The sequence below is a fragment of the Musa acuminata genome, chromosome BXJ3-10 (assembly GCF_036884655.1).
Source record: "Musa acuminata AAA Group cultivar baxijiao chromosome BXJ3-10, Cavendish_Baxijiao_AAA, whole genome shotgun sequence".
NCBI classification, from domain to species: domain Eukaryota; kingdom Viridiplantae; phylum Streptophyta; class Magnoliopsida; order Zingiberales; family Musaceae; genus Musa; species Musa acuminata.
The window spans coordinates 33,391,704-33,408,725 of record NC_088358.1 but is presented as its reverse complement, the minus strand read 5'-3'; the positions used below and the strand labels follow the sequence as shown (position 1 = coordinate 33,408,725).

Sequence of the window (17,022 nt, the reverse complement as noted above, 5' to 3'; positions counted from 1 at the left end):
CATGGGGAGATCCTTGACTCACGTGTTGTCATGGACTTAGCTGGTTTTGCCTAAGTCGTGTGGCACCATTGCGTGTCCGTCCGCAAAGGTCAGCATCCCCGAAGTCTCCCATGTCCCTTAGGACCCAAGAAAGAGAGAGAATGAGTTAGAGAAAATGCCTCAATCGGGATCCATAAGCAAACATCTCCGAAAAACACTTCATAGACAATACAAATTACAAACAGACTTTATAAGCTCTGAACAGTTGTACAATAAAGGGTAAAATGGTCCATTATATACCGAAAATCTCTCGCACGTGTCCACATGACATAACCTTTTATTTACAAGCCTAAAGAGGCCACCAACCCAACTAAAATGGGACTATTAAGCCTTCGGTCGTCCCTCTACATGCTGTACAAGGCAACATATCAAAAGACACGGACATACATAAGCATTATATCAAACATCTGGTTTAGAAGTTTGTCTGTGACAGTGTGTCGCACAAGAGGTCGCCTAGCGAGACACTATTAGAGTCATCACTTTCTCATATCTCGATCGCCTATCTAAGGCGCTACTATGCTGAGTCGATTAACTCCTCTAAACACATATCCACAGAGCAAAAAAAAGGTCTTCCTAGATACCCTTAGCTCAATCTTTTGATAAAACACTTGAGCTCTTCATCTCCGGAGAGAGTTGCTCGAGAAAGTTGTCGATGATAGAAGACCCCTTAGGCATATTAGAAAGTTTTGTTGAAGAGGACTTTGACAATAGTGATTCCGAATGAAGTTCGATAAGACAAAGAATTTATATTAATGATAAAGAGAGAAAGCATTAGAAAAAAAATTGATAAAGAAAGGATCCAAGAGGATGAGATTTGGTAGAGGAGGAAGGAATAGAGGGCGACTTGCAATGATTTCGTCCTTCCACATAACTTGCAATGCATTCAACTTATCATTTTATTTGTTTTGACCAATGAACACTTGATAAGAGTTTATAAATTCCTTAAAATGAAATATTTAAATCCATCCAATAAATTTATATATTAGTTACTGGCATTCATGATGAGTAATGATTTAATAAAAACCAAATACTCTTTATTGATCTACGTTGAAGACTCCTCAGTCCGACCGGAGGATCTGCATGAAGGTGACATCGATCCGTTTTCCTTGATTCCCTAAATACCAACCAATGTTTATGCTATAAACATTGGTAGATGCTTTGGTTTGCTGTATAAACTGTTTAGGAGCTGAAGTGTCATTGGTGCAATGTATGGGTCGATGCTTATTGTAGTCGAAGATTGTGCTCTTAGGTCCATACTTGTGTCATACAAAGGTACTCCCCTGGTTGCCTATGCATCGATGACATTTTTTTCTTGGGTTGTCAACAACAGATCGATCATATATGATAAATGACATGTTATAGGAGGATATGTAGTTTTAGCTATAGTTGCATGGCTTACACTTATCATCAATAACTGTTCCATGGAGTAATGTCGAAGCATTTGCAATTGCTAGGATGGAACATTTTCTTTTATACTGGTGTGATTCTGGATTAGTTTTGGGAGTTCCACAAACAATCATTACCCACTTTTCAGATTTAATGGATAAATCACTATGTTACATGAGTTTAATGAATGAATGATCATTGAATTCTGGTTATAAAACTAAAAAAGTCAGCCTCACCTGTGGTTGGAGTTCATGATGTTTAGTGTTGATTCAAGTTTTCTCTTCCCCTCATCGTCATTGCACGATTTCTTCTGCATTCCTCACCGGAGTGGAAACTGAAACTTTCAAGAGAATATTATTATATTGTCAGCCTTACCTCGATGACTTAAGAACTGCTCGTTGACTCATCGTTCTAGAGTGGTCAAAAGATCACTCAACAGTTGTTAGGAAGGAATGATCTGATGCCAGTATAATTGGTTCTAGAGTGGTCAAAATGTCACACACAGCTGGTGAGTTTCTAAGGATGATTCAGTCCACCAATGTAGCAGCCATATTAGAGAGAGAGAGAGTATCACCACCAGAATTTCTTGGATAGACTTCATTCACCATATATTTGGGATGTACTATTTCAACATTCACAGCTTGAATCACAAGTGCATCGAATCAGCTATGTTTTATTATTTCTTGTAGCAAACTGTCTCGAGTGATGTTTCCAAGGATGAGTCAATCACAGCAGCATCTTACATCATCATTACTAGAATTTCTTGGATAGACTTCATCCACCACATGTTTGGGATGTGCTTACTTCACAAGTGCAGTGAACTAGTGTGATGGAAGTATCCTGGTACAGGAATCACTCATCAACAAATTTGTGATGTGAGACTTGGTGTTTCTTTATTCCTGGTCCTGCCTTGCTCTCCCAACTCTGGTGGATAAGGCTCCTATGCAAGCATGATGCTACTGGCAGATCCTCCCTCACCATAAATAACCAAGTCACATCCAATGAATTAAGGCTAAAAGATAATAGTGGCGTTCCTTCTCTTACCTATCTGCTCCTCCTCCTCCTCCTCCTCCTCCTCCTGACCAGTTACTTCTATCCATCACTTACAAGAAATAAAATATAAATTTGGATTTTATCTTCATTTGCTTTATCCATTTCTTTTTCAATAATTTTGTTTTTTTTTTCAAAAAACATATATATGTGGGGATGATTTCTTTAGAAAATACTCATATTTTGAGTATTTTTCAAAAGATATCCCTTCTTTTACTTTTTATCAAATAGTATTCTTAATTTTTAAAAAAATATTCAGAATATTTCTTAAAAAAATTATTTTTTACTAGTTTTAAATTGTTATCGTGTTTGTAATTCGCTCGCTTATAGTATTTTTTAATAAAATTTATAATGTCTTAAGTGATATTATATCGTCTCTCTAATTATTATTCCCGGTATATAATCATCATATCATATTTTTGGACTTGTAGTTATGGTTAAGAAATCTATATAGATTATTTATAATATTTTATATTAGACATTACCATATTTTCATTATGATGGTAAAATACTATAATAAATTAATTTTTTATTATTATTTGAGTAACATTATTGGTAAATTATTTTAAATATCTATCTGAATCATAGCATAGGCTTCTAATATATCTTGATTTCATTTGACTCATTTACTATAAGCTTTATAATGATTTTATAGTGATGACCAAAACCCTATAACAGATCAAAAATATTATAACTGACCAAAAACATGATGATAAAAGATAAAAAAAATAATTTTAAGAGATAATTTTAATATTTTTAAATTGAGATTACTCATTAAAAATTAATTAGTATCTAATAAAAGTATCTTTGGATCTGAGAGGCTTTAATATTCACAAACACGGATATCTCACACCACTGCCACGTGGTACGTTTAAGGTCCAATCTTTGCCGTGAGAACGGCCAAACCACTTATTACTAGCAAGTTCTTTTAATCGTATGGAAAAAAGAAGGCTCCTTTCTGGTTTCTTCTTGTCCAAGTTGAAGCTGAGACTCCCAATTCGTCTCGCGCTCGCTCCCGCTTCAGCCTCCCTCCCATCTCTCCGCCGATTAGATGGCCAAATCCGGAACCCTGCTATCCGATTTGGCAAGGGTACCGCCAGATTTCGGCGAATTCTGGCGGGAAGGCGCCGGCGGTGGTTGGGCGACGACGGTCGTTGTGCTCCTCCTCTTCGCGTGGCAGCTCCTGCGGCTCTTCTTCTCCCGTCGTCGCCTCCGGGCGGCCTCCAGAGCTCCGGAATCGTCGCCGGCGTCCGCCACAACGACCGATTCTGAAGAAGGTTCCTCGGCTGGGTTTGCCCTTGATCTTTTGTTGCCGTGCTTTCCATCCGTCTTTGTTGGTTTTATTGCGATTGGTAACTGGAAGAAGAGTTAGTTTTTCGTTGTATAACATTCGTGTCGCTCTTGGTGCAGATTATCTGAGCTTATATCCGATGCTGATCTGAGAGATTTGATGATTAGTTTGGAGGGAAAGCTCCAAGAGAATGAGAGATGGGAAGATGTGATTGAAAAAAGCACTGATCTTGTGTCCTATAAAGCAAAGTGCTTCCGCCCAAAAGTATGCTCCTTTGACTTATTTGTGTTGAAGATCGTTATGTGGGTATCTTTTTTAGTTTTTGGAAGGCTTATTGTTCAATCAGAGAGTGTTTGATCGAATTCAGTTCTATTAACCAGCCACTATTATGCACATGCTTTCGACATTAAAACGAACTTAAATAATTTATAGTATGATACTTCTTTATAACTTCTACTGTACTAGGATGAAAACTCAATTCTTATGAATGCTTGACTAGTTTGAAGTAAAGAACAGCTTTGTCAATTTCTTATGACTCCATAACAGCATTCGATTGTTTTATTATATTTTGTTGTCGATTAAAAGTGATAGATAAAATTAATAGTGGTGTGTTGAAACTCTAACTAATTCTTATCTTGATGCTGAATAAAGTGAGGACCCCTTTTCTCCTTTTGAAGGGGAAACTAGCCATATCTCTTGCTTAATAGTATCAATCAGATAGTCAGGTTCATTTCTTCTTTTCCCAACGTAGGTCCGTATAATTTGTTCTTATTTTGTAGCCAAAATTAGACCATTTAGTTTCGGGAGGTGATAAGCTTTTTCATGCTTGATTGTTTTGTTGCATTGTTTACTTCAACTGAATCAGCTATTCAACTTGATTGTTTTTATTCTTTTACTCTAAATACTGAAGTTCCTAGTCTGTGATGTAGTTTAAGGAGTTAAGAAGAAGAGTGGTTTGTGAGAACCTCTCCTTTCACTTTAACATAGTCTCAATGCCATTAATATTCTTTAGTTTAAAAGTCTGAATGTTCATTAACTTACTGTGACCTAGTACACAAGATTTCCATCAATGTAGGATCTGTAGAGCAAGCTAGTTTTCCACACATTAAATTATTAGGAGAAAATGACATCAAAGTAGCGCTTCCATCTGACTTCTACTGCCATGGTTTTCACAGGATGGTCCACCAAAATACCTTAGTGTTACAACATTCAAGCAATGTTCCACGGAGCTATTAAGAGATTTCTACATGGACAATGAATACAGAAAAAAGTGGGACAAGATTTTGATCCAGCATGAGCAACTGCAGGTTGATGAAAATAGTGGGACAGAAATTGGACAATCCATAAAAAAGTTTCCTCTCATGACACCAAGGGAATATATACTAGCATGGCGTGTGTGGGAAGGAAAAAACAAAACTTTCTATTGCATTATTAAGGTAAGTAAAATGAGTATTTCTCAGCCACCAAGCCTACACTGCATCACTCAATTGATGATTTACGTCCTCTATTATTTAATCCTTCATGGTAGTTGGTTACCGTGTCTTTCTATCCTTGATATTTCTATGGAGTTTATGCAGCATGATGTATCTTTCTTCTATGGTGCAGTTCATGCTTGATGTTTTGATATGACAATTTGGGGTAAGAGATACAGCTAGATTCAGTTATAAGGTTTTATGGCATCAACGAATTTTATGATTATGCATCAAAACTGAGGACAGGTTTTAGTTTAATGAAATAAACCTAGATATCACAATTCTGATAATAACTAAAGATGCACCACATTGTAAGGCGCCATCACTCTATCTGATAAGGGAATTTAAAACCCATCAATGTGATATCTTTTCGTATGGGGTGGATCAACTATAGAAGCTTATGCTACTACAGAAAATGAAACTAGAAAAGAAATGGAAGGAGAGGAACAATAGAAGAAAAACAAAAGTTTGGGAGGAGGATTGCTGTGTCAAACACTTTACTTTCATTTACAACAGTCACCATCTTATATTACCAAGGTGCTCTCTGTTTGTTGAGAGTCAAGTAGACACTGCCATCCTTCATTTTAGACTTCAATGTATCATGAATTATAGGATTTAAGTTGGAAATTGTTTAGTGCCACACAAAATCCTTGTATATCTTCAATACTTGAGATATGTCTTAAAAATTCCTTCAGCTAAATCTGACTTACAAGATAGTATCATGCATATTCTACTAAAATTCAGATTCTCAAATATAAAATACTGAAAAAGCAATGATAAAAATCATCTGAAAAATCCTTGAAATTCAGAAGTAGTATTTCTTGAACCATACATTTTATTTTTTTAACCTAAAGATAAGTTGAATTTACTGAATCTACCAAACCCTATGCTAATACTAGAATGCACCACCGGTTGCCCAATAAATTATTATGTGTACTTGATGATAGGCCTATCTTTTGCAAATGATCATTAGCATCTGGACAATAGTAAAATAGATTTGGTGCAAGGCATAAATATAAATAAATTTTCATGGTTCATCTCACATATCCCTAAGAATCATTTCAGTTATGTATTATGATGACTTAGAAAACTTGTTGAATTTTTTGCCGATTTTTACAAAGAAAATAAGAGTTTTGGCATTGTTTTTTTTTCAGTGATGTGTCTTGAAGGCTTGTTTCTCATATGTCTTGCATGTTGAAACCCGTTGAGTTTTGTCTCTTCTTTTTTTTTTCTCTCTCAAACATCTATTTTATCCAATACTTATTTTTTTATGGTCTTTGTTAGGATTGTGAGCATCCTCTGGCTCCACGACAAAAGAAATATGTTCGTGTTGGTTTTTTCAAATCGGGTTGGCGTATAAAACAAGGCAAGCAATTTCTCTTATTAAGTTTGTGATATTAATGCCATCGAGTAATGTGCTTGATAATGTAGTTGCTTAAGTGGTTTCTTGCATTATTGTTTCTAGACAAGCATGATTTGACTAGGTTTATGTTATCCAATATGTCATAGATCAACCGACCCATGGTACACATGAGGCCTACCCCAATGGTGGTTCCATGTGATGATGTATTCTCTAGCCCTATCCACGAGTAATCATTTACTACATGAGCTTTTCACTATGGTTCAATACTAGGTCGACTATAATACCAATTATCGTGATATGACTTAACAGGATAACCGACCTATTAACTTGTTGAGTGTGAACCACGGGATCAAAATGTTTAAGCCCAAGTTAATAAAAATAAACCCATTAGAGTTCTTTGTCTACTTCCAATGTGACACTAAACCGAGGTATAATTATAATTTAGTAAAGGATAATCTCCAATCTCAAACCATTGTTCCCTGAAGAATTTCTCTTATACTGTCACAGTCAAACTTTGTATCGAACAATCTTGAAAAATTAGTTTGATGCCAGTTGTATCAGAACACACGCTGCCTAATTGATATTAAATCAGTGTTGGCACTCCAATAGACCAATCAAAAGAGCCTGAAAACAGCAATCCATTGTTTTTAAACCTAGTTTGGCTTTGAATTGTCCTCATTCAGGTTTTCAGTTGATTTGCTTAAGTGTTTTTTTTTCATAGTTGGCTGAGATAAAACAGTATGAATAAGTCTGATTGTAACAATTATAGAGATGTCTGAAGGACACTGGTGCTGCATCAACATTGCTCTTTGTCAACTGTTTATCTTTTTTATGTTTTTTATCTCTGCGCTATTGGTGAATGGTTGAACATTTCTATTGCAGTTCCTGGTATCGATGCGTGTGAGATAACTATGGTGCATCAAGAAGATGCTGGCCTCAATGTTGAGATGGCAAAACTGGCATTTGCTAAGGGAATATGGAGCTATGTGTCAAAGATGAACAGTGCACTGCGTGAATATTCATCCTTCCCCAGTCACTTGACCATGGTCCCTACGCTTCTTAGACTTATTAAAAAGGTCAGCATTATTATTTCAGCTTCAAGCTGTTTAGTAGTTTTTTGGTATCAAGGGAAAAAAAAGGGAAATTAGATATTCACAGTTTAAGATTTTTTTCATTTAGTCTTAACATGTTAAGGGCGAGAACCTAAACCTAAGCTTGAAAGGCATATTGTGCAGCTAGTTTTTGCTATCTCCACTGTTTTGCAGCAATGTAGATACAGTTTTGATCTTTACTATGCAAGTTCCATTGTCAATCACGTGTTATTGGCTGTGAATAACAAAAGCTTTTCACTGATCTCCATTTTGTCCAACATGGCTTTTTACTTTCTAAAAAGGGCAGGTTATTAGACCTCTGTTTCTCTGAAATCCCAAAATTATGTTGCAACTAGGAATCTCCATAACACGTGGGACGATAAATTTATCCTTTGATATCTTTGATAAAAGTTGAGGTTATTGTTTGATATTGTTGCTTCTAATGAAATGGCTTACAATCATGATTCATTTTGACAAATATGATTAGCAATTGTTTTAATTCAGGGGGTTCCTTTTGTTTTCAACAAAATGCATTCCAACATTGCGCTTGAGTGACTAGGAAAAGTAGGAGTTGAAGGCTCATGTTTAACAGTCTCTGGGGTGGTTTTTATTCCCTAGTGCTTGTGCCAATGTTCTAGCTCATCTCAACAGCATTTCTAATCACACGGTTTAATATATTAAAACAATTTGTTCTGGGAAAATTTGTGCCTTCGACAAAAAATGGTTTTGTTGAGGAATTGCAGCCGTGCTGTTTCGTGCATCTGTAAACAATTTTTTAATGGAAGTTCGAAGTTGATGAAATCATGAGATAACCTAATCTTTTAACTGAAGCAGATATTTTGTGCTTAATCAGGTCCCACCAAAGTTGGAGACCTGTGCTGAAACAAGTATGCAAGAAGCTCCAGAGAAATTAGGAACTGTCTTTGGCGGACAGAGTAGAGTGGGTTTATCGCAGAAGACACCGTCGAGATCTTCAAAAAAGTGGATAGCAAATGGGCTTTTGCTCCTTGGTGGCGTTGTATGCCTTTCACGAGGCCGCTCTACCATCGGCACCCAGGTGGCCATTGCATGCATTTTGAAGAAGCTGATGAAGCGTAGAACAGAATCATGCCAAGTTGAGTCTACCCAATTCAGACCAAATAGACGAAAAACCAGAAGAGATGGTTGACGTTGATCGATCGTCCTTCTTTGGCCTGCTCCAAGTCCAGCCTTGCATGAGTGCTAATTTCTCCAATGTTACAGTTGTCTAACCTTCATGTAATTTCTTCATGCTGTCGTTGATACATATTTTCTTTTTTGCTCAGATGTAAAAAAGGAACAGCAGTATTGTATCACATCACATTAAAAGGTCATTTAGTCACTATTTGTGCCGTAGTCCACTAGTTTGAGAAAAAGAGTAACTGAAATGCACTGTGATGCACCAACAATTCATGTAGCAAGATTGACAAGGTGTGTATTGTTACTTAGCCTTGTGAAAATGATCTAAAGATTTGCGTGTTGCTGTTTCTTTCTTACATTTACTGACTTGGATCATCAGTAATCATTTGGTCAATTAGATTTGGTGACTATGAAATGATGGAGACGAGGTGGTAAAGCAAGTTGCTCAAGTTGAGGCCTACGTGATTAAACTTATTTAGACATGCAAAGAAATCTGACTTGTTTTCGTAAATTGACTTGAACCTAATATAAGATCGAGACTAATTTTGCAAGTCAAGCATAAGCGATTCTCCAACATAATAGCAGCCCATATATTAGGCCAGAAAAGTTAGACCCGCTTGATCCAGAAACCAAGACAATCGTTAATAGTTGCATAATTTAGGCAAACCAAAAAAGTATTATTTTACATTAAAATTTTGTAATTTGATAGGTAATAAAAACCTTTAATTTCCTTTTTCTTTACTTCATTCAATTGATATATATATATATATATATATATATATATATATATATATATCCTTAACTCTAAAATTTGATCATAATTAATTTACTTCATTCAATTGATATATATATATATATATATATATATATATATATTAACTATTTATTTTTTTTATATAATGAAATATATTCTAGATTAATTATACCATGAAATAATAAATATTAAAGAAGCAACCAAAATACAAGGAGAAAAATTAAACAAAATAAATACAACACCAATAAATAATGGAGAAGATGCAACCGGCGCTGCAAACCACTTTTTCTCTCGTCAATCTCATCACCGCCGTCCGTCCGTCCCTGCCTCCGACCCTCTCTTGTGCTATAAGATTAGTGCTCCAACCAGCGTCGCTCGATGTGCTTGATCTGCTCCCCCCTCTATTTATTACCGGTTTTTTACCGTTTCCGGCGCCTACTCTTCCTCGTCCCCTCTTCCTTAAACAATCAATACAAAACCCTCCTAAAAATAAATAATACGAACAAAAACCAAACACATCATCTCCCGCTTCCGCTCCGCTCCTCTCCTTTCCCTTCCTCGCTCCTCGGAGGCGCCCCCTTTTTAGCCCTCGGCGATTCGGAGGCCCCCGAGCCCCTCCGGTCTGCACTGTAACTGCCTCATCGACCTCCTCCTCCTCTCCGCCGCCTGGGAGTTCTGAGGCCCGTCGAAGGCAGGCCGTCGGATCAGGGGCGGGTGGATGGACGGAGGGCGTTGAGGCTCTCTTTCTCTCTCCACCCCCAGGGGAAAGGAGGGAGCCGGAGGGCGTCATGGGTAACTGCCTTTGCTTCGAAGACCGCTCTAGCCGTAATTCGCCAGAATCAGGTGATCTAGTCCTCGTTCTCTCATTTACCCACACGGAACGAGGCGACAAAAGCACTCTCTTTCTTTCTATTCTATCATCTGGAATTGGCATTACGGATTAGGTTATGTGTGCAAATTGTCTAGGTTGATGCGTGATATGGTACGTTCATATGCTATATATTGGTATGCTAAGACAGTGGCAAGCTCTCGTAAGAGCTGGTGATTGAACATCCACGATATTCTGAGCATAAACAATTAAACAGATTCGAATTTTATTCCAAGCCAAACTTAAATTTAATTGGGTTCAGTTAGTATCGGTCCCTATTGATTCTATATGTCAACATAACTGGGACTGTGCTTGTGATTTATGTCAATGTAGTGGAGATGTCTTGCAGTCAGAGAGTTCTTTCATGCCCTTTGTTTGCTTCGTAGTCTTAATTATTGAGGACCACATTGGTAAGAAGATATTATTATAGCATGAAATGTTTCGTATACTTGAAATTAGTAATTATAACCTTGGGGTAGATATAACATTGTTTTTGGTTTCTATTTCTGGTAGTTAAGTGATAAGTGCCTTTTATATATCTAAGAAACAAATATTAAATTTTTATCTATGAATAGCTGATGCGTTTAGGCTTTGATGATGGATATTAACTGAAAATTTTTAATTCAAGCTAAAATGAGGCTCATGCAAAGTATAAGAGAAGCTTCACTTTCACTTTGGAAGCCTCTACATAGGGGCTTGAGTTCAACTTGTGTTGGGATTAGGCTCGATTTATCTTTGATCAATAATATAACAAGCCAAGGTCAATCATTTTTAGGCTTGAAATTAATTTTCGGTCAAAATTAACCATGTGTAGAGTCAATCAAGCTTGGAACAGTTAGACCCCTGTCTCTCAAAAAATAACTTTCTGCAGAGAGATCAACATTGTGCAGCATCTCAAGGGCTGAAAGAAAAATTATGTATTGATGGAAACTGAAATAGTGTTGAAACGTTACTAGTAGCATCTGACGTTTAAAAGTAGTTAGTTAATTGGGACAATGATCTAAATGCAAGGAAGCTACAGGAATCATTGCAGGCAACTTGTCTCTCTAATGCTATCGGTGGGTAGAAACACACCCAAAAGAGCCTGGTTTCTGTGTTCGTGCCCTTAAGCTCTCCTCTCAAATTATTTTCTATGGTGTGGCAAGCTATATTGATTTTTGCAAATATGTTAAGGAACTTTTCAGTTCAGACCATCATTTCGGTGCATAAAATCATGGTTTTTAACTTTTGAATAGTTTTCTGCATTATACTTTGATTTCGTGTAACTAGTAGTTGGCCATGCAATAGGAAAGATTAGCTTCAATCTATTATGAGCTACTTTGAGTCATACACATCTAGTTTTGGTGTATTTAAATGTTGGATTTTGTAAGGCTGTTTGGTTGAGCAGACATACCACTGGTAAAATCTTCTTTTCTCATAGCCTTCGTGTTGGACACTCAAGACCTACAGGGACAGAGCTCCTATTGCACTAATTGCTGTTCTTCATGCATTAGCGGGAGAAGGTTCATATGACGAAAGAGTTCCCAAGTGTTGGTACATAAAACTTAGTGCAGCTGTCTCAACTTCCATGTTTCAGATTGTATGTAATTTGGTGAATTATTAATCATACAATCTGGAAAGTTATGTAAACTTCAGTTAAATTCTGGGGTTGTTAATTGTAAAGAAATTAATTTGACATGAACTTTATGAAAGATTTTGTATTCTACAACCATTGTTCCATGCCCAAGCCAAGGCAAGCTTAGACAAGAAAGGGACCTTTAGGAACACAAAAAACTAATTGGTGGCTGGAAACATCTGTCCTATTGTTTGTACTTTGCAGTACAAACATATATGCACCATAGAGCAATTGCCGTAAAATTCACCTAGAGTTTTGACGATTATACAGTGTGTGAGGGTTACCCTACTCCAAGCATTAATTGTAGATTTATGCTTTGCAAAAAGAGAAGTTAAAAAACATCACTTTAATCTTTAGTTACTTTCTGAATAATTGTACAGTACAGATTATTGTTCAACATTTGATGAGCAAGAACAGTATCTCTGGACAAAAAAGTAACTTTTCTAAGTAAATGTGTAAACAGGATGTTTTACTGTATGGTTATACCTTTGTAGATTACTGAGTTATATTGTGATCACCATGAAATTTTGGCTGTTAAAAATGCTCTCTGGTTTTTTTGTCAGAAGATGAATGTTCTAGTGCAAGTACTTGTAACTGTGCATGCTAATAATGATCATTGAATCTTCCTCAGTTCCAATTGGTAATGCTTCTTTAGCATCATCTCCTACCCAAGAACATCAAGTTGCAAAAGTGACCAGCAATGTCGTGACTTTGCCAGTGACAATCAAAGATGTGGAAGATTTCCGACAGATGCCTGGCTATGGCAATGTTCAAATATTTACATATGATGAATTGAGGCTGGCTACCAATAATTTCCGTGCAGATCTAATACTTGGTGAGGGCGGGTTTGGCCTTGTCTATAAAGGTGTCATAGATGCTAATATCCGACCAGGTTTCAAGTACACTCAAGTTGCTGTTAAAAAGCTTAATCCAGAAGGACTCCAAGGAGACAAGGAATGGCTGGTAAATATCATTCCTGTTACTTCCCATGAACATTGGTTCCTTTTACTTTCATATCATGTCTGTTTTCCCAAAAGTGATCATTGATAATTAATCCTCAAATTATCTCTATACTTGAGCATTCAAAAAGTTTGAGCATAGTCTCTACATCCCAGTTACCATAGAGAAAATTGAGCATGTTATGCTACTACTCAATTGCCGACAGGGATCCTCAAAGTATTATTTCTTTTACTTCTCATAAATAGCTGGTAATTGTTTTCTCTATACTCTAGTTCTGAACTAAAGAGAAATTAATTATAATATAGACTTGAATCTTTCAATTACTCTCTCTCTCTCTCTCTCTCACTCTCTCATTCACACACACACATATACATTTATATATGTATGCACACAGTAAACCATGTTGTAAAATGCTTTAAATCAATGCAAGTCAGAAATTTAATTGTTTTGGATTTTTTTATGGTTTTTATCATCTATTCAGAAGCTTCACAGTTCATTGGCTTCTTCCTTCTTTGTCAGGCAGAAGTCAACTATCTTGGCCTCTTTAGTCATCCAAACCTAGTCAAGCTTATTGGCTACTGCTGCGAGGATGAACATCGGTTATTGGTTTATGAGTACATGGCCAATGGGAGCTTAGAAAATCACCTCTTCATAAGTATGATGATGAACATACATGCTCTAAGACATCATTTCCGCTGTTAAGTTGATTTCTTTATCTGATAGTAATTACTGTTTATTTTTTGATAAATCAGAAGATGACATGCTTTTGGTATCAGCAAATTATTTGGCTGCGAAACATTGATAGGAAAAACAAGGACTGTATGAATTAGCTGAAGGATGTACTACATAGTGACATAATTAAAATTGAGATCAATTGGTTTTTGCTCGAAAAGTATGTTATTCTAAATGAAGCATACCAAGGAAAATATATTGTGATCATTATCATAACTTCACAAGTTAGTTAATGGTCATTATTCCCAACACATTATAATACAGTAATTGAATGCATCTGTTTTCCAGTAACTTCTTTTAAGTACATCTTCTAGTGCATTTGTCAGATAATAATTTTTGCTTCAATGAATCAGATGTTTTATTCATAGATGCAGCATGATTTGGTGTCCCAAAGTTGGTTAAGATTTTAAAGAAAAACTAAAATGATTAGCGAAAGATAACTTCTGATGTTATTGTTATGATTAATTGTTGCATTATCTTAAACCTTGCCATGGTTGACTAGTGCAATTGTTGCATTATCTTATTGTTACGATTAATTGTTGCATTATCTTTACATTCAGAGGGTTGCAGTACCTTGCCATGGTTGACTCGGATGAAGATAGCTCTGGATGTTGCCAATGGGCTTGCCTTTCTTCATGGAGCTGAAAGACCCCTCATCTATCGTGATTTCAAGACATCAAACATCTTGCTTGATGTGGTTTGTCTTCTTTCATCACCTCTTGAACATGTCGCTCTGTTTACAGATTTTGTTGTTGACAAGAGTCACAAAAAGAAGACTTCATGTTGGAAGTCTTGTTATGAATCCAACATCAACCAACACAATAACAAATCCTAATATTTTAACTATTTAGAATGGCTATATGAATCATTGAGCTTTGTGAACTCTTCTTATGTCTCCCTCTATCTTGCCTCACATCAGTAAATATTAATTGTTTCATCTCTTGTAATTCGTTAGAATATGTGATACATCACACTTTGAGACATCCAAATGATTCTCATGTCACTTTAAATGTAAATATATGTACTCATGTCACTAACACTAGGATGTCTCTTTAAAAAGATACTCAAATAATACTTATATTCATTTCCAAAGACAATGTAACCAGGCCAAACTTACACTAATTCTTATTATTGCTTGGTCAAAATCATTCTAAATTGACTAGTAATAGATAAATAAATAGAAAATAGATAAAATGTACTCTTGAATGTTCTCTTCTTATTTTGACACAACTTCTGTTGGAAATGTGTAAAAAAATATTATAGCCTCTTCCATTTAATACAGAGTCATCTAACCAGTGAGAAATTAGTATTCTGTTTAATTAAATATAACTGACAATTAGCTTGAACAATGATTGTGGATTTTAAGATTATCTGAAAATATTTTCATAATGCAGGGGTGTAATGGGAAGCTGTCAGACTTTGGGCTAGCAAAGGAGGGGCCTATGGGAGAGCAAACACATGTTTCCACAAGGGTCATGGGTACTTATGGCTATGCAGCTCCCGAGTATATATTGACTGGTAAACTATAGATGTTTCGACAGATGCATGCTCTTTACAGGTTCTGAATAAGGATATCCTTGTTTCATGTAGGGAAATCTATCGAAGCTGCTAATGGAAACATCATTTGTTTCATGCCTTGGTTTTGTATAGATTAGAATCTCTCCTGACAGCTTAAAGATTACTGAACCAATCAAAATCTTTCTCCTGATATCAGATTGTTTAAATCCTACACTTGTCTTTTTTAGTCCATCCAGTGTTTTAAGTAGTATTTGTACCATATTGATCCTTTCCTCCTTCCCTTTTTATTTTTTGTTATTTAGTTAATATTTAAATAGCCTAAACTTTCAGGAGTAGTGGCAGCCAATCAAAATTTTTATCATCTACTTTTCCCTTTCTTCTACTATTTCTTATCTTGTGGTGAGTACTGTGGTGTCCTTGATCTCATATAAACCATTTTGGACAGTCGTCATTGCATGCTCAATGAACATCTACGGCTTAAGTTTTTAGATACAATAAATTTAAGATGGTTACGAAATGAAAGTTCCTGAGTTTAAATCTTATCTAAAGCATGTTTATAAATTTAATTATATATATATATAATCTACTGGTTTAGTATTTTTAGATGCTTAGATCCAATGACATTGAATTATATATATAATCTACTGATTTAGTGAAACATGTCTTTAGCTTGGGGGGTGGTGGAGAGGGAGGAGAGAGAGAGAGAGAGAGAGAGAGAGGGTGTGTGTGTGTGTGTATGTTTTGTATGCTAATGTCAACTCTCAGTGACTTGTGTTGATTTCGTGTAGTGTGGCTTCCGCAGGTCATCTGACGGCGAGAAGCGATGTGTATGGGTTCGGGGTGGTGCTGCTGGAGCTCCTGCTGGGGCGCAGGGCGTTCGACCAGAGCAGGCCGGGCCGCGAGCACAACCTCGTGGAGTGGGCTCGCCCGCTGCTCGTCCGCCCCAAAAAGCTCCTCCGCATCATCGACCCCAGAATGGACGGGCAGTACTCCGAGGAGAAGGCGGAGAGGGTGGCCCGCTTGGCCTCCGACTGCCTCAGCGAGAACCCCAAGGCGAGGCCTTCCATGAGCGAGGCGGTCAACGTCCTCCGCGACGTCCTCAGAGCCGACGACGTCAGCCTCCCCCTCCCCACCCCAGAAGACGCCGCAGGGATGACGATGACGACGACGACGACGACGACGACGACGCCGACGACGACGCGGTTTGAAAGATGAGAAGGATGATGAAGCCGTCTCAACAGGAAACAAGTAATGGTGACAAGCTCGCTCCCACTTCCCCATTCTCCCGGTGGTCTGGCGGGCTGGCGATTTGACTTATTACTTAAATATCCATCACCGTGTCGAGAAATCTGACCATCGATCTTAGTTCTCCCATAGATATCATCACTATCCTATTCGACCATTGGAATGCCACCTATCCTACATCCGAACCGAATTATTCCTAGTTGTAGAATTTCTTGGGCGAAATAGAGGTTTAAAAATATAATTAAGTAAAATCAATTACACTAATGGGTGAATGATTATTTTCGTATGAATGGAAACGATAGAACAATAAAATGATTTTTGGATCAGTGAGTCAAATGGTCAAACCGTAAAATTAAATATAATTATACATTGTGTTAAAAATATGAAACATATGGATCAAATTATAAGAATGATTTGTATAGCATAGTGAAATAGGATGGATGATAAGGATGAGACAGCAACTAATATAATAGGAGGATA

The 17,022-nt window shown here is 36.8% G+C and overlaps 2 protein-coding genes across 2 annotated transcripts; both read left to right on the top strand.

The window, feature by feature from the left end:
• The first annotated feature begins 3,406 nt into the window (after window positions 1–3,406).
• Window positions 3,407–9,052, top strand: LOC135651890 (uncharacterized). Its single transcript, XM_065172476.1, has 6 exons — window positions 3,407–3,765; window positions 3,886–4,030; window positions 4,942–5,202; window positions 6,523–6,604; window positions 7,484–7,677; window positions 8,546–9,052. The coding sequence occupies exons 1-6, from the start codon at window positions 3,527–3,529 to the stop codon at window positions 8,858–8,860; spliced, it is 1,236 nt and encodes a 411-aa protein (XP_065028548.1). The 5' UTR covers window positions 3,407–3,526; the 3' UTR covers window positions 8,861–9,052.
• Window positions 9,053–10,050: 998 nt separating this feature from the next.
• Window positions 10,051–16,810, top strand: LOC135650525 (probable serine/threonine-protein kinase PBL17). Its single transcript, XM_065169946.1, has 6 exons — window positions 10,051–10,447; window positions 12,719–13,050; window positions 13,567–13,702; window positions 14,340–14,476; window positions 15,174–15,297; window positions 16,100–16,810. Exons 1-6 carry the CDS (start codon window positions 10,393–10,395, stop codon window positions 16,510–16,512), a joined length of 1,197 nt encoding a protein of 398 aa, XP_065026018.1. The 5' UTR covers window positions 10,051–10,392; the 3' UTR covers window positions 16,513–16,810.
• The last annotated feature ends 212 nt before the right edge of the window (window positions 16,811–17,022 follow it).